The sequence below is a fragment of the Oxyura jamaicensis genome, chromosome 2, assembly GCF_011077185.1.
Source record: "Oxyura jamaicensis isolate SHBP4307 breed ruddy duck chromosome 2, BPBGC_Ojam_1.0, whole genome shotgun sequence".
Classification (NCBI taxonomy): domain Eukaryota; kingdom Metazoa; phylum Chordata; class Aves; order Anseriformes; family Anatidae; genus Oxyura; species Oxyura jamaicensis.
In genome coordinates, this window is record NC_048894.1 from 129,535,353 (window position 1) to 129,561,294 (window position 25,942).

Below are 25,942 nucleotides of genomic sequence, written 5' to 3' on the forward strand. Positions count from 1 at the left end.
GGAAGAGCTGCCAACGCTGTACAGGACAGATAAGCAATCCCCAACCCACAGGCCACCACGGTCTCACAGCATGCCAGGAGATGACATGTTTGGGCTATGATGGGCATCTCCTGGCTGTCAGGGAGACGTGAGATAGACGGCCTTGGAATGAGGCTGGGAGAGCCTCACTCAGGGATGCAGGGGCTGACACAGGCAATGGTCTGGGGCTACCCTTTCTGATCATTTTCCTTTCTCACCCCATCACAGAGCCCCGAGCACACCAAGCTCTGCCACTGTCCTGTCCCTCCTCGGCCACTGACCTGAAGGCTGGTGCAGCTTTCTACAACCACAGGCACCGGAGGAGCAGGAAGCACACAAGAACCCTGTCTCTACCCGGCCATGGTCCTAGAAGCACACCAACTGGTCCTGCGGCTATGGGCCAAGAGAGCTCGGCACACCTCCACACCACCCCACCCCACCCCACCCCACCCCACGTCTTTTTCAAACATTCCTCAAATAAAGGCTCTGATTCACAACCTCATTGGCTGCTTTTTCCTGCCCTTCTTGGGGAAACCTCGGGGGGCTTTGCCTTTTGCAGAAGGAGCAAGCGCACCAGCCTCCGCTTCTTCAGATGCTGGCATCAAGAGACTTTCAAAGCAGATTCAGTGTCCTAATCTAAGAGCAGATTCTGCAGGCGCGGGTCTGGAAACCAGCGTGCTCCCTCTTTCACCAAGGGACCACACGCGTACAAGGAAGGAACAACATTTAACACAAAAACCTCAGCTGCTGTGATGGAACTGCTTGAGGAAATGCCCCTTCCTGACATGCACTCCACACCCAACGTGCAGCCGCTGGGGGGGCTGCCCTGCTGCTGGGAATCAAAGAGAACCGTGCTTTCTGCCTGGGAAATGCAGCGCCTCTCGTTGCTTTGCTGCACATTTCTCGCACGCACCAGCCTTGCCACGGCTGGCCATCACAGCTCACTTTAGGCCAACTTCTTCCTAGTCAGCTTGGCCACCTCCTGCTTACAAACTTTAGTGTTCTGCCTCTGCACTCACAATGGAGATTTTACTTTGGATACAGCTGTAGGTCCTAGATGGATTTGAAGTTCCAAATTAAACTTCATAACATCCTCCACAGAGGTTACAGATAAATAAAAGAGACTATTTCCAAATGACCATGCCATGGAAATGAAAGAATTGAAAGAATATTTTTGTGCTTTGATGTGCATTGTTAACAGATAAGAGAAAGAGAGGGATGTTTTCTACAGCCTAACTGTGTAATGTGGGAGCTAGTCCACTGGATACCTGAAGGTCTGCTCAGAAGATTCTCCTGTCTATACACGTAGTTTAGTTGCCATGAGCTTAGGTGCCATTATAATAGGGTTTCCTATGGAAACTCCCAACTCTGATGGCATTCATTTATTCCTAGGGTATTCTGTTAGAACAAGCACCTGTACATGAGGCAAGCGTCTTGGTTCCCAGTCATAAGGGGAATTGGATGTTCTCTGGAACTGAATTGGAAATGGAAACCAGATTGATTTTGGTGCACCTGTACTGAAAAGGTAAAAAATTGTGTGAATGACTTGGATGTGCACTAATTCCTGACATATATATGTTAAAGAATTACTGGACATGAGAAATTTGACTTTGCAATATTTTCTACTCTCCACAAATGCCGCATTCACCTCCCGATTCATCTTCCTGGCTGTACTGGGTCTGGCTGGGATGTGAACTTTCCCTGCAGCAGCCCACACAGTGCTGTGCTCTGCACTTGTAGCTAGAACAGCAGTGGTACCACACCAGTGTTGTGTCTGCTGCTGAGCAGTGCTGGCACAGCATCAGGACTCTCTCTGACCCTCCTAGGGGATGGGCAAAAAAGTGAGAAAGAAACATCACCAGGGCAGCTGGCCTAAACCAACCAAAGGGATATTCCATGCCATGTGATGTCACTCAGCAATAAAAGGTGGAAAAAGGAAGAAGAAAACATCTGTCCTCCTCCCAAACACCGGTTATGTGCGTTGAGGCCCTGCTTCAAGGACGTGGTCAAGCATCGCTCATTTGTGGGAAGCGGAGAGTAATTTCTTTCCTCTGCACTTCCACATAGCCTTTACTTGTTTTGTTTTGATTTTCCCTTTCCCCCTCCCTTTTCCCCCTTTAATTAAATTGTTTAATTAACAATAACCTTTCCTTATTATTTTTTTCCTTTAATTAAATCATCCTTATCTCAGCCCGTGAGTTGTTCTTTCCTTCTTCCCCATCTCATCTAAGGAGGGGGAGTGAGAGAGTGGTTGTGGTGTTCAGCTGCCCAGCACGGTAAAACCACCACACAGATTCAGTCAAGTTTTGAACATCCCAAAGACTGCACGTATTTTCAGAGCAGCTTATTCAGAAGTCTGACCACCCACACTGCAAATGTTTTTCTTAGTATCTAACTGGAATTTCACATATTGCAGCTTGTGCACATTGCCCTCCATCCTTCTCCTGGGTGCACCTCCAGGAAACATTTATCAGTCTTCACTACGTAGTGATGAGAGAGCTAATGTGCCTAAGAGGCAATCCAGAAACTTCACATTAAAAAAAAAAAAAGTTAAACTGGAACAAGCTGGGCAATAGAAGACAGTAAAAAATAATAGGCAGAAGGAGTCTAGGAAGCAATTTAAACAGAGAGAGGTGCTGGAGGATAAACAGGCTTATTTATCTTTGTTAAAATCATCATTGTTCCACATGGTTGAAGAATTAACATCCAAATAAGAAAATTAATGAGAGAGATTAGCATATAGTAATTTCTGCTACACTTGTTAGAGCTTACTGGCTTTGGAATTAGGAAGCAACTTTTTAAATTTTCTTATAAATACTACGGGCCGATTTTTTATTATGTTCCACAATGTTTGAAATGAATCACTCTCCCTCCAGCGTACATTTATTTAAGTGGCACTATCTGTGATGAGTGGTACAAGCAGGTCTTTGTATTATGTCTTCTGCCTAAGTAGAATTATCTAATTTTTCAGCATGACAAAGTATAGAAAAGAGAAATTCATAAGAGGTCTCAATAATTGAATAGCTGTAGTTGTTGTAAAGACAATTAAATGTACCAAACAATAAAGTTATCACGTAGGATGTTTTCAGTATTATAAATTTAATATAAGAGGCCTAAACTCGGTGTGCTCCAACACAACAGCAAGGTCTAAAGTAATTTAAAATAGTTATTTTAAGAGGATACCTAAGTACAGATCTAAAGTGAAACTCTAGATGAAATGAAGGAACTAAGTCGTTTCCAAACCAAATGTAATCTGCAAAAAAGACTTAAACACCATATTCAACTGGCCACTGTAGTGAAAAACACTAAGGAATCTGTGAAATACTTCAAGATTCAAATAAGTTAAAGGCATGAGATACATAAAGCAACTGTCAAGACCCTCTTCCAATAGAAAGGCTGGTACAACTGACCTCAAGTCTCCTCATGCCTCAACCAGAAACATAATAAATGTGTCTTAAATCTGAGCAGCAGAAATAAGAATGAAGCTTTGCAGAATGCAGAGCTCAGTTTAGTATGAGACCAGTTCAATCTGACTGGTACAGAGCTGTGCAAACTGTACCCTGCGTGAGCCAGAAGCCTCTCAGTACCCATCACAAGCAGTATCTCACGAAATGTGTTTGCCATGTGGCAGACCAACACGTTTCTGCTATAAAGGAATTTGTCCTGAATGCTCTGAACTCTACGTAGATATCCTATAAAAGACATGAGACTAGTGAGATTTATTTTGGATGCCAGGCTGAAATCTATGTATAAGCGACCATGGGCTTAGAGAATTAAATCCAAAGCCAAACTGAGGCAACTAGATGAAGAACCAGAAATTTAGAAAGCTTCTCATTCCCTTGAGAAGTCAATCACAGAAAGCAAGTATAACTGACCTGAGGCAAGGACTTGTCCCCACACGCGTGCATTTTCAGTTTCATTAATGCCACTTTTGCTGCTGTTTCACTGTTTTTTGCTCCTTTACGTTTTTTGCTTTTTGCTTCTTCATTTTTTTTAGAATCTGAAAACAGTATCATTCCAGTTAGCATGAGTTACATTTCTCCTGAACATATTTTCAAATAAGTCTATTGAACCTTACTATATTTCTAAGGTGGCAACCCCTGTCATGCCCTCCTGAGGCCATGATATTAGGTACTCCCATTCAAGAATATTTGGATTATATATATAACCATATCTATTATATGTGGTTACAGTCCTAACAGAACTCAGCACAGAAAAGCAGATGAGCACGGGAACCAGGTAAACATGTTGCAAAAGCTGAAGAGATACAAATTCCAATGCTTCTGTACCTGTGGCTAACGTTATTCAAATAGCAACAGGTTCAGGCCCTCCTTTCTACACTTAATACCTAGTGTCCAGTTGTTCTCTTTCCTGCCCCAGATCTTGCTTAAAAGCTGCAAACCATTAGATCAGAGTCACATTTTTTTGCCAGTTTGTTTACATATGTATACACTCAGCACAGTAGCATGTGCACCTGATACAACTACATTATTTGCATACGTATTAATATGCAAATATAAATGACTAGCTACAATTATAGTACTTGTAGAACAAGAACAAGACAATCATTCTGAAACTAAGCCCCACTTAATCTTCAAAGACTCTCTTCCTAGAGATCTGCTACTGCTGTCTTGTGTCAGTCTCAATGAACACAATTACACATTGACATGGGAATTTAGGACTGTTGAAACAAAGAACTGTCATCCTTTCTCTTCTTTTGGTCAAAGCTAGACCCTTACAGGAGGTCTTGAGGCTTCTGAAGAAAACTTTAAGATATATATCCATTGTACTTGCCTATAATATGTTTAACTAGCTGTTGGGTGGCAGCCATTCGAGGTTTTGGTGTGTCCAGTTTCTCACACTCATGGTCTGACTGATGCCGGTGTCTGTAAACAACAGTAAAAATTTGTTCATTAACGCATAAGGGAAAAATTAATACAAGTATTTATGTTTAAACACTTTGTACCACTCACCTTAGGCAAAAATGTTTTTCACAGTAGGGACACAGAACTGGTAAAAGCTCCTTTGCATTGCAGTCCTTATATGAGCACGGGTAAGATCTGTGCTGATCTGGTTTCACAGAATTGTTTCTTATATTCACCTAAGAATTAGTACAAAATATTCTGTCTAAATAAACAGCTATTACAGACAAATCACCACCACAGCTTCCCAAAAGAACTGTGCTTGCTCTCCATTCTATGGGCAAAAGTAGTTCAGTAACTCTCTCCTACTTTTCTTGCCCTGGTTAAGTTTAGCTCGGTTAGAAAAAGAGCCATCCCCCTACTCAAACTTGATTAAATTCTGTCACACAGTAAATGAGTACATTCATTTCTTAAGCTTGTCACATTCTAAGCATAATAATTCCTGCTTATATACTGTACATATATGTTTAATAGCTAGTTAAGCTGCATGGAAATTTAAGGTAGTCATTTATTATTACATTACCTCAGAACACCCATGAGCTTCCCGGCTCCTGTGCTGAAGGCTTAGTGACAAAAGAAGAAAATACCACACACCATTATCAACATTTCAATGGAAGAAAACTTCATGTGAAAATATTTAAGTGTCTTAAGAGCTATCTGACAAGTTTTATCATGGCAACACAATTGAATTTTCTTAGAATTTGTTCTAACCTATAGATTTCACAACTTGAATGGATTGGTTATGCTATTACTGATTATAGCAATTATCTCTTGGGATTTCTGCCCCATGACAACAAAGCATTTCAGAAGAATACTGTCATTAGCATGCTTAAGAATTCATCTCAAAGCAACTAAAATTCGTCTGTTTTAATGGTTTTTGGATCACCTTCCACAGGATCTGAAATGCCTTCTAACGTTTTAAAGAGAAATTTTAGATCTGCTCTCAACTTAAGGCTGCTAATTTTAAGTGTAAATCAAAGTGCAGGCTCTGATTTGAGACATTGGAAGAAATTTAGGTTTTCTTCCTACATGGAAACAACAAAAGCACAACAACCAAACACAAATCAGTACAAACCAGGCTCCCATACGTATGACTTCCATAATAAGTTATCTGTATTCTGTATATTCCCTCTGATTTCATACCTTCATAACAACTGCTTGGAAGCAAAGTGGCAAAGCCAGTAAACAAATTATTTTTTAACTGAATGTATCTACATTGAGTTACAGTACGTTTCACACAACATTTAGGACTAAAACAACCGCCACACTAAACTCTAACAGGAAAACTCACCAAAAGACACCTGAACAGCCATCACACACAAAAGGGAGAAAATCTGAAAGAAAAAGAGGTATTGTATTAGTTGGGCAAAATCATTGTTGTTTTGCTCATAGTTTTTCATTTTTTACATGATGAACTTTTGCTTTACATGACTTACTTTTGCATGGGGCAGTTATTGCTACAAAGACACTTAGCAACTGCATCTACACAGTACCTAGGCTTTTGTAACACAGCTATACTAACTCCGCTAGTTAGTATTACTGAAAAATACACCAGGAGGTAAATTATATACATTCTGAAATTCTGCTTCAAATTCCTGAAGAAATGCTTCTTTCCTCCCTCCCAATATCAAATTTAGAAACTAGCACATTTAGCTAGCCATCAGACAAACATTTACCACTTACACTAAAAACTGAATTTGTCTTGAGACCGCTCGGAATACTGTTTACTGAATGCAGATGCACTGGACAAGTTACGTTTTTATTATATGGACTGCCAACTGGAGAAGACGCCAACCCTTCTAAAAGCCAGCATCTCCTCCACTTGATGGTCCTGATTTTCATGCTCCTTCCTCTCTATCCTTCACACCATACATACTGTTCTTGTGTATTTAAATTGCACGTAAATTAAGTCTGTACACATTCCCTATCTACTGCATCAATTGTTACAGATAAAACCATGTTGCCTTTTTTTTTCCCCTGCTGAGCTCACTCTTGTCAACTATGACACTAAATGCCCACTTCTAGGCCAAACTCCAGTTTCCCTTCCTTCAGATTTGAACTTGATGGACCAGCATGAAACCAGCTCAGATCAATACAAAGCTCAGATCGTGAAGACTGCGGTCACTTCATCTATGAGACTGACGACCTGCCTCAGAAAACCTTCAATAGGAGTACTTTTGCTGCCCAGTAAAAAAAAATAAAATAAATGTATTTTAGCAGTTACATTTTCATTATCATCATCTCCTGAAAGCAACGAAGGACAGTGAGGGTGAAGAATGGAAAAATTGAGCAGTAACAATTAGCAAAAACAAGGGTTAAACAACCAGTGTGTCACTGAAATGGCAGGCAATGGCAATGCACCATATAGAGCTTCTGTATGTTGTACCAACAAGACCTGGCTTTGGGAAATCTACTCTAACAACTAAAGCCGGATTTTTTTTTCATTAAGCATCTTTTCTTGTCTTTTTGACCGTTTCTCTTAACAGAACTCCTTTCAGACCCGCTGTCCAGCAGCAAAGCGATCCCTTGGCTGCATACCTGCCCACTACAAGCATTAACCCCAGGATCCAAGACACAGCACGAAAACACCCGTGAAACCCGTGCGAAAACCCCAAAACCAAGAGAAGCGAGGCCCCGAGCCAGCAGCAGGGACGCCCCGACAGGGAGCTCCCACACGGAGGCCCTCCCAGCTGCTCCTCTCCCCCCTGTGCCAGCAGGGGGAGGCCGTGCCGAGCCGAGCCGAGCCGAGCCGAGCCGCCCCAGCCGCCCTTACCGAGCTGCCGGCAGCCCTCCGCCTCGCAGTGCCGCCCCAGCTCCAGCTCCGCCATTTTCCTCACGGACGGGGGGCGGGGACGGGCGGGGCACGGCATGCAGACGGAGCGGGTGTCCCCGCCCCGGGGCGGTGCCGTTACCGGCCTCGGCCCCGTCGCCTGCTCGTCCCCAAGCCGGCCCCCAGCCCGCCCCGCCCCGCCGCCAGGTGCGGAGCCCCGGAAGGGCCTTGTCGGCAGCGGGGAGCCCCGGCCCGACCCGATCGTCCCCCGAGATGAGCAAGATCTCCAAGTTCTTCAAGGGGGGCGGCTCTGCGGCCCATAAGGGCCGCGGGGCGCCCACGCCGCAGGAGGCCTTGGCCCGTCTGCGGGAGACGGAGGAGATGCTGAGCAAGAAGCAGGAGTACCTGGAGACGCGCATCGAGAGGGAGCTGGCGGCGGCCCGGCAGCACGGCACCAAGAACAAGCGAGGTGAGGGAGCCCCGGGAGAGGGTTGTGCCCTTCAGAGCGACCTCGGTGGTTTGCGAGGCTTTAAATCGTGGGTGTCACGGGCATCCCTTAGTGCTTGATGCACTGTGGCTTCCTTATGGCAGGCTGATGACAGGACCCTTTACTCGTAGCTAACTTCAGGTCTGTGGATGGCTGTGCGATGCTTGTGTCCGTGCTTTGCACCGCACTCGTCGCAGGGGCCAGCAGGATAAATGGTGCTGCAAGGTGCTGTTCGGCACGGGAAGGGGGGCACAGCCTGGGTGCTGAGCTCTGGTGGCGTGGATAAGCGAGAAACTGAGGCATGCGAGGATGTCGTGTGAGTTGGTGGTGGTATTCGCGTTATCCCCACTGGGAGAGCTGGAGAATGGACTGCTGGCAACTGAGGAACGCAGTGAGTAAATGATTTGGCTCGAGTTACACGTGCTAAAACTGAAAAACAAACAAAAGTTCAGAATATTTGTAGTTGCTGCTGGTCCTGTGCTTCTGAGGAGAGGGTGCTAAGGGATACTAAAGTTCAGATCTTGCTTACGCCAATGTTATCATCTCTGGGAAGCAAATGATTGGAACTGCAGGTAGGCAGTGTCGTAGGGACATACAGGCTTTTGAGAAGCAGGATAATTACTTCCTAAAGTCACCTGGAATCCTGTTTGTCTACTCCGAGATTTATTGTCCCGTAAATGCTTCAAAACAGAGGCAAAATGTTTTGAATTCAAGGTTCACAATGGAACAAGAAACTAGCTCTTTTATGTGTTTTTCTGTTGCTGGGTACTTTTAAAAAGTTAACAGCATGTAGTTTAGAGCTTGTGAGGAGCTGCGCGTTAAGGTGTTCCGGTTGGCTCTTTAATGTATTTGTAATACTTTAGCACTTACTAATCATTAGCAAAAAGCATTTACTTAGGGCTTTAAAACATCAGTAGGGACTTTAAGGCACAAAAAGTCCGAGGGAGTAAAGCCAGTTCAGTACCGAGCCCGCCAGTCTGCAGCACTTGAGCCGTCAGGTTGTCACGTTTTGGGCTGTCGTGGCCCCAAACTCCTGACTCCTCTGGCTTCAACTCAAGTGTCTCTTTGTGCAGGCGCTGGCACCTGTGAGCTGGCCCAGCGATTTAGAACAGGGAGGTGACGCAGCTGCGACTCTACTGCAGGGCTAAGTGACCGGATGGCTCCTGGAGCTGGGTCACCGTGCAGTTACATGAGTGGCGGGGCTGACTCAAGAGATCAGGCTCCTTATGGTGTCTGTAGCAACTCCTGCCTAGGTCCAGACATGCTACTGTAGAACTTGATGCCAAGTCTGCCCTTCAGGCTGGCGTTGCTGCAGGAAGAAGCAATGTTTCCTGCCTCAGTCCTGCCGCATGCTACTCCCTTCCTTCTGTTGACAGAGCTCCCTGAAGGGTGTGTTCTAGAAAGCTGGGATGCAGTATTGAAATGTCTTGTTTTTTCAGCTACTTTATTTTTACCCAGGGTAGGTTAAGTTTCTCTGGCTCCACAGCTGCAAAAGTGCTTGGACACCTGTGACAGATAGGATGGTGCAGAGGCAGCAATGAGGACCCATTACTGGGAGAAGATGGATCTGCTTTAGGATTCCCCTTTAACCTGGCTGGCCTGTGCTGGTTCCAGGTGTTAGCCTATCACCTTGTGCTACAAGCATGCAGCATTTGGCATGTGACGTTTTTCTCCCAGGTGTTTGTGTCCATTGCTATGCTCAGTATGCATAGCTGTGCTACAAACTGGATTGTTGGGCTGATTGTGGTTAAAAATAACTCATTTTTTTCCCTTTCTTGTCATTTGTGCATGACCTACGGTTAAGTACAGAGTGGGAATTTTTTAATTAAAAAATTGTCTCTAACGCCAAAACTGAATGATGAAACTACAATCATGAGAAACAAGAGAAACTCACCTTGCCGTGCCGAAATGTTTGAATTTGGCAGGCTAGTGAGTGAGCTTAATTCCCCAAGGATACCCCACATTTGATACAACATTTGTGCTAATTTAATCACTGTTGATTAATGTATTAGCAGCTTTACCATACCGTAGTTCAGAAGAAAGCTGTACTAGCCTTAAGTAGCATTATGTAAACATACATGCAAATGGGAGAATAATAGTTTTAATTTACACTGCTTTGTTAAAACGAATATTTCAAAACGACCTGGTTGTTAATCTTTGATATGTTCTTTCCACAATTGCATCTGTGGAGAAGCTTGTGGAACCTAAAATGGGAGTGTCTGGAACAGAAGCAGGATGTATCCAGGTATAGAAAATGCACCAAATTAGTATGATCTCATTTGATTTTTAGGCGCATGAGTGTGAGTCAGTTACACTGACACAAGTGAAATTATCTTCAAGGACTAACAATTTTTCATGAGCTCAAATGATTCTTGGATGGGTTCATGTGACATCAGAAGACTTGACTTAAAGCTGTAATATATTAGCTATGCAAGTACACATGAAACATCACTTAAATATTTTTGGCTCCTCCTCTGTGGAGTGTGCATCTCTGTAGTTCCTGTGTCTAATTTGAAGTTAGCTATGCTTTGGGGATGATACATTTCCAGTATTCCCTATGAGTATTTTACTGAACCTAGAGTACCTCAGGGTTTTTTGAAGAGTGATTTGTGTTGGAATTCCCCTTGCAGAAGTGATGAGGCTTGAAGCAAGAAACTGGGGCTAGTGCTCTTGTGTTTTCTTTGTGCTTCTCCAGAACACCATATCCAGGTTAGTAATGACAATAGCAGGTTTCTTAATGGCCGTGGGTTAGGACAATCGCCATTACAATGCAGATCACCATATAGAGAAGCATTTTCATCCAAAACTTCCCACCTTAATGGTGGTCATTCACTTGGCATGTGGAAGGGTACTGCCTCCACGTGCTGACTGAACAACAACCATACTGGCTCTTTGCTTATTTGTTTAAAGCAAGTTTATCAGCAATGCTGAGTTTATGGGTAAGCACAAAGTACAAGAAAATATTACTACAGGGGAGTCCTGGGAGGTGTTTATCCTCTGTTCTTCAAAAGCTGTCTTATTTTTATTTCTTACTCTCTCCTACAATAATCCCTATGCTTTTGAATCTGCCTTCCCCTGTCCCATCTCACACCCCATACACAGACACTAAGCCTTTGATTTCTAGTCTGCTGTGTGAGAACTCCATTTAAAAGGAAATAAAGGAAATGGGTTTCCTGAAGTGCATCTGTGCTTGTGAAAACAACGTAAATGTGCGTGTTGTCTCAGCCTGGCATCTTTCACAGATCCTGAAAAAAAAAAAAAAAGGCTAAATGAATAGAAATTAGAAGTAAGTTAAAAGAAGCCATAGCTCGCTCACTCTCTTTTTTTCTTTCTTTTTTTTTCTATCCAGAGTAGGAATAAAGCTTAACCATGGGGAGCCACATAATATCACTGAGGACAAAACCTATGCAAAAAGTTGGGATAACAGTAGGTTTTTGCAACTAGGTGCTGTAAGTATGCTGTGTGGTACATTTGGGCAGGGCTGGTATAGCCGTGTAGCATTCCTTTACAATGAGCTAGTTGTATCCAGAACATTACTGAAACTAAAGAGCGATGCAGTAGTTGCGTGTTGACACAGCGCTGTCATCCTTGCAGCGGGGTGTGTGACAGGTAGGGACTGAAGGCAGGGAGATAGAGGGAAGCCTTTAAGCATGTCTTTGTTCTGTGAGTTACAGTCTTTGTTCTGTGAGTTACAGCCATCATTCTCTGCTCTTCTTGATCACATTTAAAGTGTCTTGCAGCCAACTGGAATGGTTATGATGAGTCAAGAGCATCATTATTAATGAATTACTGCCTCAGTTTTAACTGTACATGCCTTCCCCCACAAGTTTTTAAGGATTACGAATGCTGATAATGAACTTGCTTAAGGTGGTATGATTTTTGTGGCCTCAGCAGCATTTCTTCTGGTTTTTGCTAGCGTGAGATCAGATTCTGTAATCCATCAGTTCCTTACAGGACCGAAGCAGAGGTTTTGTGAACTGTATCCAAGGATAAGATCCAGTATTTTCACAGTGATATTATGTCTTCTGAGGACATAACCAGTTTTTCCCTGGGAATTTTAAGGTCTATTGGATAACATTCTTATTTCTACTTCACAATATGAGATGAGCAATTCCTGTGCTGATGGATATCGGTGGTGGGCTTGACAGGTAAAGGTGTTAATTATCACTGTGCTTTCTCATTTTATTCTGATCTGTCATGAGACTGTGATGAAGGTGCCCAACTCTTTCTGTCACTATTTTTGTTCTTTGTTTTAGAAACCTGGATATATTCAGTGTGGTCAGAAGTACTATTACCAGAAATGGCCAGGATTGGTCATTTCTCCTTTGTTACTAAAGCATAAGTATAGGGGTGACTCTGGAAATGTGTTTGTAATTTAAAAACAGTAGTTCTTTAATATATGTGGTTAAACTGACCTAATAGTCTATTGTTGTTCCAGCCACTTAACTTGAAAATAAAATAAAAATTCAGTTTAAAAACAGTGCCACCTAATCTACGAGCTCTATCCTACTTGCTGGAGTTGGAAATAGAGCACATGTAAAGTGCTAAAGCTCAAGCAATTGCTGACTGCTCCATTATGAAATGCGGGAGTTGAATCTGCTTCTTTAGAGCCCATCAAAGAGAATGTCTGAGATTACTTGTTTTCCTGGGGAAGACCTCCACCTCTTCTTGGTTAAATTGGTGTTACTCTTGCTTCCTCAGACTCTGCCCCTGCTTAGACTCTTCCAACCTGGGCTGTCTTCCTTTTCTGAAATCTTGGAAATGGGCATACCTTCTTTCAGTGCCATTCTTAGACCTTCAGTGAAGTAAGTTGATGTTCTCTCCTCAGTTTCTTCTCTCTTTTTTTTTTTTTTTTTTTTTAATGTTATTTCAGTTTGGTTATGTGATAGTTTTTCTGTAGCGTTTAGATTTTGTTCTTCTGAGAATTGGTACACATCTTAAAATGAGTATGTACAGTAGAAAAGCACTTATTATAATGAAATTTACTTTGGTTCTGTACAACAAAAAAAAGCAGAATGCAAGTAAGAAGGAAGTTCCCCTTTCTCACCTATGTGAGCTACAATTGCAATAGACCATCCAAGGAAAGGGATTCATTTAATATAAATGAAAAAATCATATAGGGTGGTGTAGGAATATGTTATACCTTGGCTGATAAGAGAGGAGTATGAATTGACTTGCTATCAAGTGCTTTCTTCTATAAGTAACTGGTAAAACTACAGAGAACTAAGTATAATGATGTTGCAGAACAGTAATTAGGAAAAGCTGTTTTTATGAGTAGGGGAAGTCTCACAGTTGACCTTCTTCTGAGGTTTCTTAACTCGGGTGTGGTTTAATTAAATATTTATACAGGAACCTTCAGGATTTTGAAAACAACTGCTGTGCATATAACTGAGGAAGTCCATTTTCTCTTCGAGCAGTCAATAAGAACAGCACCATCGCAGAGTCCCATTCCTGAAAAAGACTGATTGGAAATATTTTCCCATGGTAGCTGTTTCAGTCGAAGCCTTTCTGCACCACTCAGAGTTCCTCTGTCCACAGGGTGTTGGAGTCCTCTCTGGTACAGCCAGGCTTATGCAGATTCAGAACATTAAACTTACCCGGAATCTCTGGCCTAATCTAAGACAGGATCAAATTTTGATTGAATTGAAGCTGAGGAAGGAAGTGTCTGGTGTCATAACAGTACCAATAATAATCATAAATAAGGAGGGAAAATAAGCAGGTAGAAAGACTATTTGGGATTAAGTCAAACTGATATACTTTGGAATTGCCACAACAATTAGAATTCTTACATTTGCCATTTGCATGACTTTTTCTGGCGTTAAGGCATAATGTCAAAGTATAAATGACCACAGAATCATAGAATGGTTTGGGTTGGAGGGGACCTTAAAGACCACCTACCTCCAACCCCCCTGCCATGGGCAGGGACACCTCCCACCAGACCAGGTTGCTCAAAGCCCCATCCAGCCTGGCCTTGAACACCTCCAGGGCTGGAGCATCCATAGCTTCTGGGCATCCTGTGCCAGTGCCTCACCACCCTCTGAGTGAAGAATTTCCTCCTTATATCTAATCTAAGCCTACCCTCTTTCAGTTTAAAGCCATTCCCCCTTGCCCTATCCCTACACCCCCTGACACAGAGTCCCTCCCAAGCTTTCCTGTAGGCCTTTAGGTACTGGAAGGCCGCTGTAAGGTCTGCCTGGGGCCTTCTCTTCTCCAGGCTGCACAACCCCAACTCCCTCAGCCTATCTTCATAGGAGAGGTGCTCCAGCCCTTTGAGCATCTTTATGGTCCTCCTCTGGACTCACTCTAACAGGTCCATGTCCTTCTTGTGCTGGGGGCCCTAACAGCAGAACACAGCACTCCAGGTATTGTCTCACGAGAGCAGAATAGAGGGGAAGAATCCCCTCCCTCAACCTGCTGGCCATGCTGCTTTTGATGCAGTCCAGAATACAGTTGACTTCCTCAGCTGGATGCTGGCATATGTTCAGTTTTTCATCAACCAACACCCCCAGGTCCTTCTCCTCAGGGCTGCTGTCAATCCACTCGTTGACCAGACTGTATTTGGGATTGCAAATCTTGAGAGCATGCCCCAACAGCTGGGAGAACGTTCAATTTGAATACTGTGTTTCATCTATTGTGATTGCGGTTTGCTGTCACTACAGGTGCTAAATACATTCTGTATTTCAAAGTCTCTGCAAATACCTGTCCTTGTGTGACTAATGAGCAGCAACTGTGACCACACTGATTCAAACACTTGTCAGAAAAGCAGTCAATATTTTAGTATGTAGCTATGCACTGTAAGTCAGTGTCCCCTCTTGGAAGGGATCCTAGCTTCATTAGGAAACCCTATTGTCTAGATTCAGTGTTACTGAATTTGGGTAGTCATTTAAACAGGACACCAACAGTAATTGCTGCTATCTGTTTTTCAAGTATGGGGGTCCGCAGTTGCTTGCTGATTCTGAACATGATTAAAAAAAATAAAGCAAGAGATAGGAAAAAAGATCCAGGTATTGATTAGCATTGAAAAAAACAATGGGTTAACTCAGTCTCTCTCTCTTTTTTTTTTTTTTTTTTGGCTGGCACATGTACAGTTTGGAAAGAACAGGAAAGAACAGAGGTCAGGAAATACTTGTGGCAAGATTGCATGTTCCACGCACAGAGAATGAGTGAAAGCCTTTCTCCTTCTGCTTGTCACATGCATTTATGCTGGTAATGATTTACTCTGGGCAAAGTATTCTGCTTATAACTTATCAAATACAAAACAGTAATCTCGCTGATTTACAGAGGTAATGAAGAGTTGCTAGATTTTATTGTGGCCCTTTACAAAGGCTATGTATCTTCTATGTATATTTTCACGTTCTAGGGATTAAAGATCATGCTCCTCAGTGACTGTTATGGAAAATACAACTGAAAGCCAGAGGAGTCATTCCTCTGATCTAACCCACCTGCAAGGTTAGGCCATTTGGGCTTTCCATTATACTTGACACTCTCTGCTGCTGCAACAAAACTTAGAAAGCAGCATTCATGGAGATATGTTCATCATGACAGATCTTCTTGCTCTGTCTTCCTTAGTTTTTACTCAGGTTTTGCAACCTCTTCCTTTGATTCTCTCTCACATCCTCCTTTCTGATTTCTCTTTGATGTTTTTCTTTTCCTTTCCATCTTCCCTGTTCTGCCCATGTGCACAGGATGGAATTCAACATCTGTAGTGGAGGAAGAAGCTGCTCTTCCCTGTGGTTCTAAAAGGAGTTAATCTAAACAAGGTTCCCTGTTCATGCACACTGCATGTTGGTGGTCTGGTGTGGTGAAAGTTTGCCTTTCTACTAGTAAGGTAGGAGGGTGAGAATTATAACTTCTCCAGGATGTATTGTTAATGAACTACTTGTACTTGCATTTTGCTAAGAAAATACACAGTGTACTGTGCTCCTCTGCATTACAGCTGCCTTACAAGCACTGAAGAGGAAAAAGAGATATGAGAAACAATTGAATCAAATTGATGGGACGCTCTCAACCATCGAGTTCCAGAGAGAGGCACTGGAAAATTCACACACAAACACAGAAGTGCTCAGGAATATGGGTTACGCTGCACAAGCTATGAAAAAAGTACATGAAAATATGTAAGTCCTTTCTACTAGCTTTCAAGATTAGCTTGGCGATAGCTTTTAAACTATTTCATTGCTATGTACCAAGTCAGCCAGTTTTGACTTCATTTTGGTTCAGGCATTTAATGTCAGGAAAGCTATTGGTGCTGTAATGTTGTAATTGGCAGAAAAATACCTTTTAAGTCTAGAAAGAAGTCCAACTACCTTAGGAGATCCAGCTGGTACTAGTTCTTATTAAATCTGTCTTGGCTTCTGCCCTCGATTTTTCCAGAAGAAAACTTAGTTGAGGAAACTATGTGCACTTCTTCAAAGTCCATAAGCTAGACTGTGATTCAAAGTACTAACTGGATTTGAATAAAAGGGAGGGTAATTTTTTTGTATGAGTGTGTTATTTTTCTATGTCCCATATTGTTTCATGGGGCATTTTCTTGCCTGAATAAACAGAGTTAAATCAGAAAGGTTCTTCTGGCAGAAGTAAACAGGAATTGAGACAATACTGTAGTTAACAATAAGGGGAAGCATTTAAATGGGGTCCTGTTAAGCTCCCCCGAGCTCTAATGAATGCTTAACATCAGAAAAGATCCATCTAACAAAGATGCTGACCTCGGGAAGGAGACATGGTCTGCCTAGAGAATGTGACTGTTGGCTGATGGATGTATGAGAAGCACAGAGGTGGGGAGAGGCACAGGCTGCTGCGTTATGACTTTTGTTATAATCCCAAAGTGGAAGAAATTGGAATGGCTAAAACATACAGAAGCTTGCCAGGAAATATTAAGGTTTAGGCAAGGGAAATTATTCCATGTGAGTTCTATTGTTTAAACATCCATGGGCATAAAATAAAATAGGGTCTGTTCAGCTGTTTCTGAGTCTCTTCTGTAGAATTTGATTTATGTACCTTTAAAAACTTTGTTATTTTGCCAGGGACTTGAACAAAATTGATGATTTGATGCAAGATATCACTGACCAGCAAAATGTTGCTCAGGAAATTTCAGAAGCTATCTCAAACCGTGCTGGATTTGGTGATGAGTTTGATGAGGTTAGTACTTTACTAAAGACTGGGAGTTTTGACTATAAAATAGTTATTTTGTGGTGCAGTGTCTTGTTCCAGAGATTACAATTTTACATCCTCATCTTTTGAGAAATCATTGTTTTAGCTTACCATATCAAGGACATTTTATATTTATTTATATATTTTTTAAAAAAGAATTAAATGTATAAAGTGAAAACGAGGGGTTTAGCTGTATTCCTGTAGTTAGTATTCTCAATTGTAGTATTTTCAGTTTTACCATGGACAGAGGTCACTAAAGCATGTAATTTGTACTTCTCCAAAGGGACACTGAAATATATAATTTGTTGTACTCAAAATAGACATATTCCTGTGCATATTCCTTTCACTACACCATGAACTAGCTACCATTCACAATTTTGAATATAAGGACCAAATTTAAGGGTTTTTATTTTGTGCTTGGAGACGCCAGTCCTTTCATTATTTTCCAAATTTTCTTCAGAAATAGATTAATGAGGTAGAAGTAATTTCTGTTAGAAGCTACAAGGATTCTGTCCTCAAGCACTTTTCTTCTGAAAATCTTTCAAAAAAAGGTATCTAAGACCTTCTAGAAACTTGTTGCAGTAGCTTTCATCCAATATTGCTGTGTATCTAAGGAGGACATAGTGTTCAAGGGCTGAGTATATGCAAAAAGGCTGTATATGAGTATGTGAGACTGTACAACCTACAGCCTGTAGGATGCAGAGCTGAGGATCAAACCCAGTATCACAAACAGTTTGGTTTTGTGTTTTAACTATGTGTTAAAATGACCAAGCGCTAGGAATCATACGCATAATACCTTAAAGAATCAAACAGTTCCCACCCTTCCCAATTAATTTATTCTTACATACCCAAATGGACAACAGAGAAAAATACATATGCTATATATTTTTGCCTGATTAATATTTTGCCTTTTCATTCACAAGTTATCCTTTGAAGTTTTTGAAAATAGTAGCGATTCTTTGTGTTTTTCTCCCTATTGTCTGCTTTCCTATTTTTGTACTTTGAATGAAAATCAACTTTTCAAGAAACATTTAATCAATACTGACATAAGGAATGGGATTTATCTGCTATAAACTGGTCTTGAGACAACTGAAAAAACATATTGCCATCCTGAAGAGTGTCACTTTCTTTTCATCCGTGCTTAACTTACTGAGTCTAGACTCAGTAATAATGGTGCAGATTGAAAAGAAGAATGCAAAAAAAAAAAAAAAAAGCTCTGCCTTACCTGAGTAGGATGTTCTCAGGGGAGGGGGGTGAATCCTTGCCTGGAGACCTGTTTTCTGATAATCAGATGTGAAACACACACATTCCAGTGGGTGAAGTCTAGACCCTGAAAGTTTTGATCCTCTCTACATGGTGTCTGCCCTCTGCTTCCGTTTTGGCCTAAGTTCAAGAGGAGGAAGGGGATTATTTATTGTAGCTACTACAATACTCCACAGCATAGTTGTACAGCAGTTCCTGAGTTATGGGAAACACAACTTAGATCCATGCCTGAGGAGGAGGAGAACTTAAAACTTGAGTCTCCTGCTTTGAGAACTGATGTTCTAGCCATTGCATTGCTATGTTAAAGACCGTGGCCACTGTTTATTCCGCTCTTCCATCTCTCTCTCTCTCCTTCTTTTTTATTTTTATTTTATTTTATTTTTTATTTAATAAGAGCCTGTCATGGCTGATACTACCTCTTGATATTTGATGCATTCAGCTGCTGAGGCTTAATTTGGTGTTGGAAAGGGTTAGATGGTCATCTAGAGGTCTTCAGGAATACTTGTTTCCATTGGCTTTACAAATGCTGAAATTTTTAGATTATATTCTAGGGCTTGCATTGTGAACTAGGTCAGACTTGTGAACTGTAGCTTTTTTTGCCCTTGTATAATATAAAAGAAAAACTTAGGTAGGCCTGTGCTGGCTACATAATCAACATTTTAATGTCTACATTGGTGATAAGCAAGGTATAAATGGGTAGGCAAAGCACATTTTGAAGCCTAGATCTCACTTTGTTCCAGCAACTCTCTTGCCCAGCCACATTTTCCCAACAGTGGTTCTTTCTGAACCATTTTATCAATGTGGCAAAGGTCTGTTTCTCTACATCTGTCCAAGTAAGCTTCTGCAGCTAAAAGCCCAAGAGTGTTACGTGCTTCAAGAGTGAGTAACAGGACTCATGAGATCAGTGCTGCTTTGAAATTAGATGTAATACAGGATTTAGTGTGATGGAGCTGAAGCACAACATTTAATGACAGTCTGTCTGTGGAAGTTGTATGGTTTTTAAAATGGAAGAAGTCACACACTATAATTAGAATCTGCTTAAAATGTACAGACTCTAGATTTGTAAAAAAAAAAAAATGATGAAGGCAGTTGGACTTTTTCCCGTTTGTTTTTGACATAAATATTAACCACACTGGCATTTTTCTTTCTAAATTTATTCCTTGTCCTGTTTCTAACTTTCATTGTCCTTGTTTAAACTTTCAGTTAAGTTTTACTGTTTTTCCCCGCAGTTGGTGAAAGTTATGCTGACTTCTGATATGACTGACTTCTGACTTTGTTTTCAAGCATAAACTGTTATTTCAGTAATGCTTTGCTTTATAGTGGTTACAAGTGCTCTTGACTCAAATTGCTGTCAGAACAATGAATTTATTAACATTTTCATTGAATTTAGGATGAGTTGATGGCAGAATTAGAAGAACTGGAGCAAGAAGAAATGAACAAGAGAATGGCAGATGTCAGACTGCCAAGTGTTCCATCCACCTCGCTACCTTCTCGCCCTGGTAAACTGCTTGCTTTCCATTTCAAGTTTCTCTTTATTAAACTGCTGTGAGTAGGAGGAGAGGAAGAAAGAATCATAGATATGTATTTAGCTCTTTTAATTTTTAAAGCATTATAGATTTCTTATCCTAATTTTTGCATGTGTTTATTAGAAAAAGCAAAGTGGAATCCCAGTTTGCTGTATGAAAATATTTAGGACCAAATTTTCTGTAGATTAGGGGAAGCAAATTCAGGGGACTTGAACTTTCATGTGAATGAAAGTTCACTGTGATGTGGATCAGATAGGTCACCAGGGAATGGGAAGATATTTTTTGTCTTCTGGCAATTTAAATCCTCAGTCTTTTTTAATTAGAGCCTGACCTAGATTTAAAATGTTTGCATGACGAAGTTTCAGCTTTATAGAGTAGTGGTTTGGTCCTTGCCACTAGTATTTTAAGTAGGGATGAATGAGGTAGCAGGAAGTACAAATTTAAAGAAATATTGTCTGTCATTCCTTTGCTTTCTTTCTATAGAACAGACATTCCTGGCATTAAGCAGTAGTCTTGATTTTCTGTAGTTCTGCCATGTTTGTTTTGAATTAAGCCAGAGACAGTCAACTTTTAACTCTGTCTTTTACTGTGTCCCCATTGCTCTTTATCATCTGAAAGACTTGCTGTATACGGATGCTTGTAAAAAGAGTATAAATATTTGGTGGCAAGGAGAGCACACGCAGCATGAGCTGTGTGGTGCGTTCTGCTGCAGAACAGGTTGCCTGGATCCTGAAGACTCTTATGCGTGTTCTGGCAGTCAACACTTAAATCCCTGAGAAGCAGTTTAAAATGCTCAAACTGGGACTGTGGCCTCATCTACTTATGTAAACTGTAGAACAGCTAATAAAAAGTGGATTTAGGAAAGCTCAGTGCAATTGCAGTCTGGGCACTTACGGCTTGTTCGTGCATTCTTTTCCAGATCCAGCTGTGCCAGCTGACATTTTTATTAAACCCAGTCCATCTCCATGTGCTTCTCACTATCTCAGATTTGCTACCCCATCTCTCTATATGGCTGCTTCAGGCAAAATTAGTTAGCTATGTTTATGCAGTTTAAGGTCTTGTAAAACTGGCTAATCTTTTCTGTAACTGTATGCTTACAGAACACAGAAATGACAAAATATGAACAGTTAATGGTTCTATAATGCTTCTAATTGGACATGCATGTTAACCTCCTGATTTTAGAGATGGGGAAAACTGAGGGGGAGCAAGTCACAGTGACCTTCCCCAGCTGCACAGTAAGCCAGTAGCACGTGCAGAGTAGGGACTGGACCCAGGGTCTACCATGTCCTTCTCCCAGCGTTAGCCCCCAGAAGGAGGTAGGTGCTCAGTCTCCCTGGAGTAGTGGCTCCCAGCAGTAGGGCTGCCACAGGCAGGAGCCAACTGGCTGCTGTAAAACGTACACACAAGGGTGGTGCCACCCAGTAGTGCAAATCCTGACGCACACAGCACAAAGCTGGGGAGAGCCGAAGGCTGAACCTGGGCACTAGGGCATGCAGTTTGTAGGTTGCTGAATGAAGACTGTTTATATGAGGTTTTAGTTCAAGTAACGTTAGTTCAAGAAGATATGGGATAGGAGATCTGGATTTAAAAAAATAAAAGTGAGAAAGCTTGTGTGGGACCTAGAACAGAGCTGGGAATTGCTGCTGATGTGACCACAGCAGTTATCTGAGTAGCCACAGATACTACCCAAGCAATGTAAGCTCAGGATTTTTTTTCCCTTTTAATAAATGATAATGTTCATTAAAATGTGTTGATTCCTTTTTGAGACTGCACCTGCACATGCAGAACCCTTCAATACTATTTGGAAAGGTAGCAGGATGCACAGCTCGCAAGGGGCAGGTCATATATGCCTGCTCAACTGGGTGTGAGAGAACCGTCAATGTTGTGGTGCGTGCTCACTCTCTGTGAGACATTCTAGAGGTTAAATAAGTTTTCTGTGGGAGTCTTTCAGTAGGAGGTAGATCAGATATAAACCTACATCGTTAACATCAGGGTTATATGTGAGCTAACGGTGGGACATGCTCATCGCAGCATCATCACTGTGTTACGTACATTTAGCTTGCTACTCCATAAACTGACTTGAGATCTTCAAACTGAGCACTATACAAGTCCTAAGGTTAACAAATAAAATGTTTCTGTTTCTGCTGCTATTAGCTGATGATTATTGTTAATCTCTTTCTGTGCAGCATCGACCAGGAAGAGAGCAGAGGATGAAGATGACATGAAACATCTAGCTGCCTGGGCTTCATAAGAGCATGGTGCTTTTATGGCATGGAACATTACAGTAAAGATGCAAAGAGCTGTAATGATGTAATAGTTAAAAAAATTAGCGTGGTTGTGTTTCATATGGACTTTTTTTAATGGCCAATCTTCTTGCTAAAAGTGTGACTTCCATGTTTCAAAATTAGTTTAAAAACAAACAAAAAATAATAGCTGCCAAAACCTCCATTTTTTTATTTTTATTTTTTTTTGTCAGTATCAGGTTTTGTTATTTTACATCTTGTGGTTTTGTGAGACCTATGCCTCGTTTGTGCACACAACTGGATGCATTGTTGAAATGAAAAAGTTAAATACTTGATCAAAGCCCTATCCTAGAGGGTACAAAACAGCTTTATTCATGTCCTTTGCACCCAAGAGCTAACGGCTATTCATTTGAGCATGGGGATTTATCCAATCTGCCTAGAGCACCTTGTGGCGACCTAGATATTAAGAGGAGACTCTTTTGTAGATCTTCTGAAGTGGAATAATTTATTAATTTTTTGTTATTGTTTTAACTTTGGCAAGACTATCCCCTGAACATATATATGGTCTACTTGAATCATGTTTCAAACTATTTCCAACTTGGTTAAATAACAGCTTTACTATGACAATGACTAAGACTTTATAGATCCCTGACAAACCAAATTGATTTCCACTAATCCTGTCAAAAAGCCAGAAGAGATCTAGCCTTTCTGTCTTCCACCATGACTTTCTGGGGTGAGTCTTTACTTTGTATGAAAATACTCATTCTCAAAGGAATTAATAACACAATTTTTAATTCTGCAATTTAAAAACAATATTCATTTCTGAGCATTCAGTTTCTGGATGGAAACTATTAATGTGTTGCCTTTGAAATGCCTTTTTAACTCAGTTTAAAAGCTGATTCTAAATTATTTGTAAAGTTGGTGTATTATTGTCCAACTGATGGCTTTTTAGCTTAAGGAACAAATGCCACTGATTTCTGAACTATTATATGTAGGGAGAAATCACTCTTCACATATAAAACAAAAATTAAATACGCTGCTTTGTACTAAGAAATTTTATTAAGTAAGACTTAAGCTCTATGCTAGTAGCTTGCTATAAATCACAAGGATGTAGTAAAACACTGGAGTTCCAAGGAATGTGGGAAGCCGAGTCACGTTGATCTGAATTTCTTATTTTCAAATTAATTTATATATATATGATTGAACCACTTGGGGAGTGATGGGAGACTTAGTTTCTGTAGATCTACAGCATCAGAAGACTGATCTGTGGGGCTTTAGCCTGTGAATTGCTGGGTGTTCATAGCCTACAACAGACTCTAGCCTATCGTATTTTAGGTTAAGCATAAGCTAACGTGTGTTTCTGGACATGGCACTGTGGTGTGCTCAACCTGTCGAGTTGAGTTCTGTGAATGAAACACAAAATTTAGTAACACATTGTAAAACTTTCAGGACTTCATTCTTTGTAGTGGAATTGCTTTTTGTTTACATCTATTTGAAAGGAGAACTAATCCTTGTCACTTTAGACAAATTGCCTGTGGAGGAAAAAAAAAAAAAGTTTGCAATTCTACTACGGAGTTTGGAGGTACCAGGAAAATTATGCCTTTCTGTTGAGAGTCAAGTAAAAACTGGAAGTATTCCATTTTTGTTTAAAACAAAAATTAAAGCACTTCCTTAAATTTGAAAATGTATTTTGAATTCTCGGTAGGAAACCAACACTAACAAAATGTCATTCAGTTTTAATGCTTATGAAAATTCAGGATAAGATGCCAGCTGAAAACTTCCTTGATGGGCATATTTAATAAAATAATAAATATTCAGAGTTATCTAGAATCAATTCCCTAGTGCTGTTGTCTGAAATCCCGTTTTCAAGGTTGAAGCAGTGTATACAATTCTGAATTAGGTATAGAAAGTAATAGCATACACTAATTTGGTAAGTCTGCAAGGCTGACTGGCAGTGTACTTCTAGGCACATCTGGTATTTCTACATGTGAGGCCATGCCAACACAGTCCTGTGCTTAGCTCGGGAAAGCTGTATTATAGCATCTGTTCTTGGTCACATTAGTAGTTTTCCAATGCTTAGCATATTTAAAGGGTTCTATGGCCTAACCAAAATAGGTGTCTAGGCTTCCAGTTTAAAGTGATTTTTCAGTCTGCTCTGGAAAATGTGTACCTGCAGGTTTTTATGCAAGAACTTTCCGTGTGAAAACCCTGCAGGGGAGAAGAAAATCTAGGGAAGGCCTTCTCCTTTGCAAACTAGTGTCAGACTACTAACCTCTGGCAGTGTTTTGGCCACATGTTGATCCTGGGGAGCTTCTGCTTATTGACTTTGGACCAGGCACTTAAAGTTTGTGGAGGATGAGGAATAAAAAACATGATCATTTGGGTGAGCTTCTCTAAAAGCTGGTGTGTAGTGGCTGACGGTTCTGGAGGACAGTCACATACCAGTTCACGGGCTAGGACGTGTCTGGTCTAACCTTCATGGTGAAGCTAGTCTCAGAAATACTATAGTCATGTACGCAAATCAAAATACAGTATAGATCCCCAGAATTTGAGTGCTTCTTGTCATATTTGTTTGGGAGACAGTAGATGACTGATTTTCTTCAAAAGCAAAGGAGTTCTAGGGATTTAATTCAGCTGAGGAGGTGGCTCTTTCCTGTGTAAATTCAGATGAAGCTGTGACAAATGCTTCTTTCTTTTTTTGAACATATGTCTCTCTTCATGCCAAGATGGTATTTGTTTAGCACATAAGCAGACTAGAGTGAATAGTGTCAATGTGTTACTGTAAATGCAATTAACTAGTAACTCAAACATATTTTACAAGAGGACTGTGGAAGCAGATGGTGTACTGTAGCTGACTTTATTTCCTGATTCTTATTTATTTTGAGAATGTTTTCTTCTCTTAACAGGCTTAGGCATTTTAAACCTGGATAGCTTTACAAAGGGGAAATATTAATTAAAGAATTAAAAATTAATATATACATATCCTGTAAATAAACATTTTTGTCATACTTGTGCTACCTGTATTATTTTTCTGTTACGAAAAACTTTACATGCTCTTCTTACACCATCATTAGGCTGCAGTACTCTCTTTTGCGAGTACAAAGATTGTTGGAAACACTTTTTGATGTATTAGTCTTTCAACACCAGCTTAGAATTCAGTAATTCTTCAAAGGTAATCTGGCTTTAATTTAGAAAAAAAAAGGGGGGGGGGGGAGATGATAGAAATCTGATTGTATGCAACAGTGTTTGAGCTTCATTCATTTGCACACAGCATTTGTGTTACAAGAGATTCTTTTATTTCAACGTGTCCAAAAATTCTACTTTTTTTCTTTTGCAAAAGATCTTTTCATCATTTCAGAATTGTGTATTTCTCATTTTCTAGATCTCAGTTAAAAGGTAAAATGGTTGAGTCTTTGTAAAAAGAAAAAGTACTACAGGAAATGATGAATTTAAGTAAATTTTATTTTTATTTTTTATTTATTTATTTATTTGTTTTTGTGAATATGAGAATCTCCTTTAAAGTAAGTGTGTGTATAGTATCCCAGTTCATGTACACACGTACACAA

General features: G+C 40.8%; 2 protein-coding genes across 2 annotated transcripts in view; one reads left to right on the forward strand and one right to left on the reverse strand.

The window, feature by feature from the left end:
- The window catches only part of ZFAND1 (zinc finger AN1-type containing 1), an 11,230-nt gene extending 3,441 nt beyond the window's left edge, over positions 1-7,789 (reverse strand). The window contains exons 1-6 of the mRNA XM_035319182.1: positions 7,714-7,789; positions 6,232-6,274; positions 5,464-5,503; positions 4,992-5,119; positions 4,813-4,904; positions 3,894-4,018 (exon numbers count right to left, since the gene is read on the reverse strand). Coding sequence (XP_035175073.1) covers positions 3,894-4,018; positions 4,813-4,904; positions 4,992-5,119; positions 5,464-5,503; positions 6,232-6,274; positions 7,714-7,768 — 483 coding nt within the window. The 5' untranslated portion in view covers positions 7,769-7,789. The remainder of the gene's footprint in view (positions 1-3,893; positions 4,019-4,812; positions 4,905-4,991; positions 5,120-5,463; positions 5,504-6,231; positions 6,275-7,713) is intronic.
- A 90-nt stretch (positions 7,790-7,879) lies between these two features.
- Positions 7,880-25,382, forward strand: CHMP4C (charged multivesicular body protein 4C). Its single transcript, XM_035318704.1, has 5 exons — positions 7,880-8,179; positions 16,134-16,311; positions 17,218-17,332; positions 19,998-20,106; positions 22,320-25,382. Exons 1-5 carry the CDS (start codon positions 7,984-7,986, stop codon positions 22,382-22,384), a joined length of 663 nt encoding a protein of 220 aa, XP_035174595.1. The 5' UTR covers positions 7,880-7,983; the 3' UTR covers positions 22,385-25,382.
- Positions 25,383-25,942: the final 560 nt, after the last annotated feature.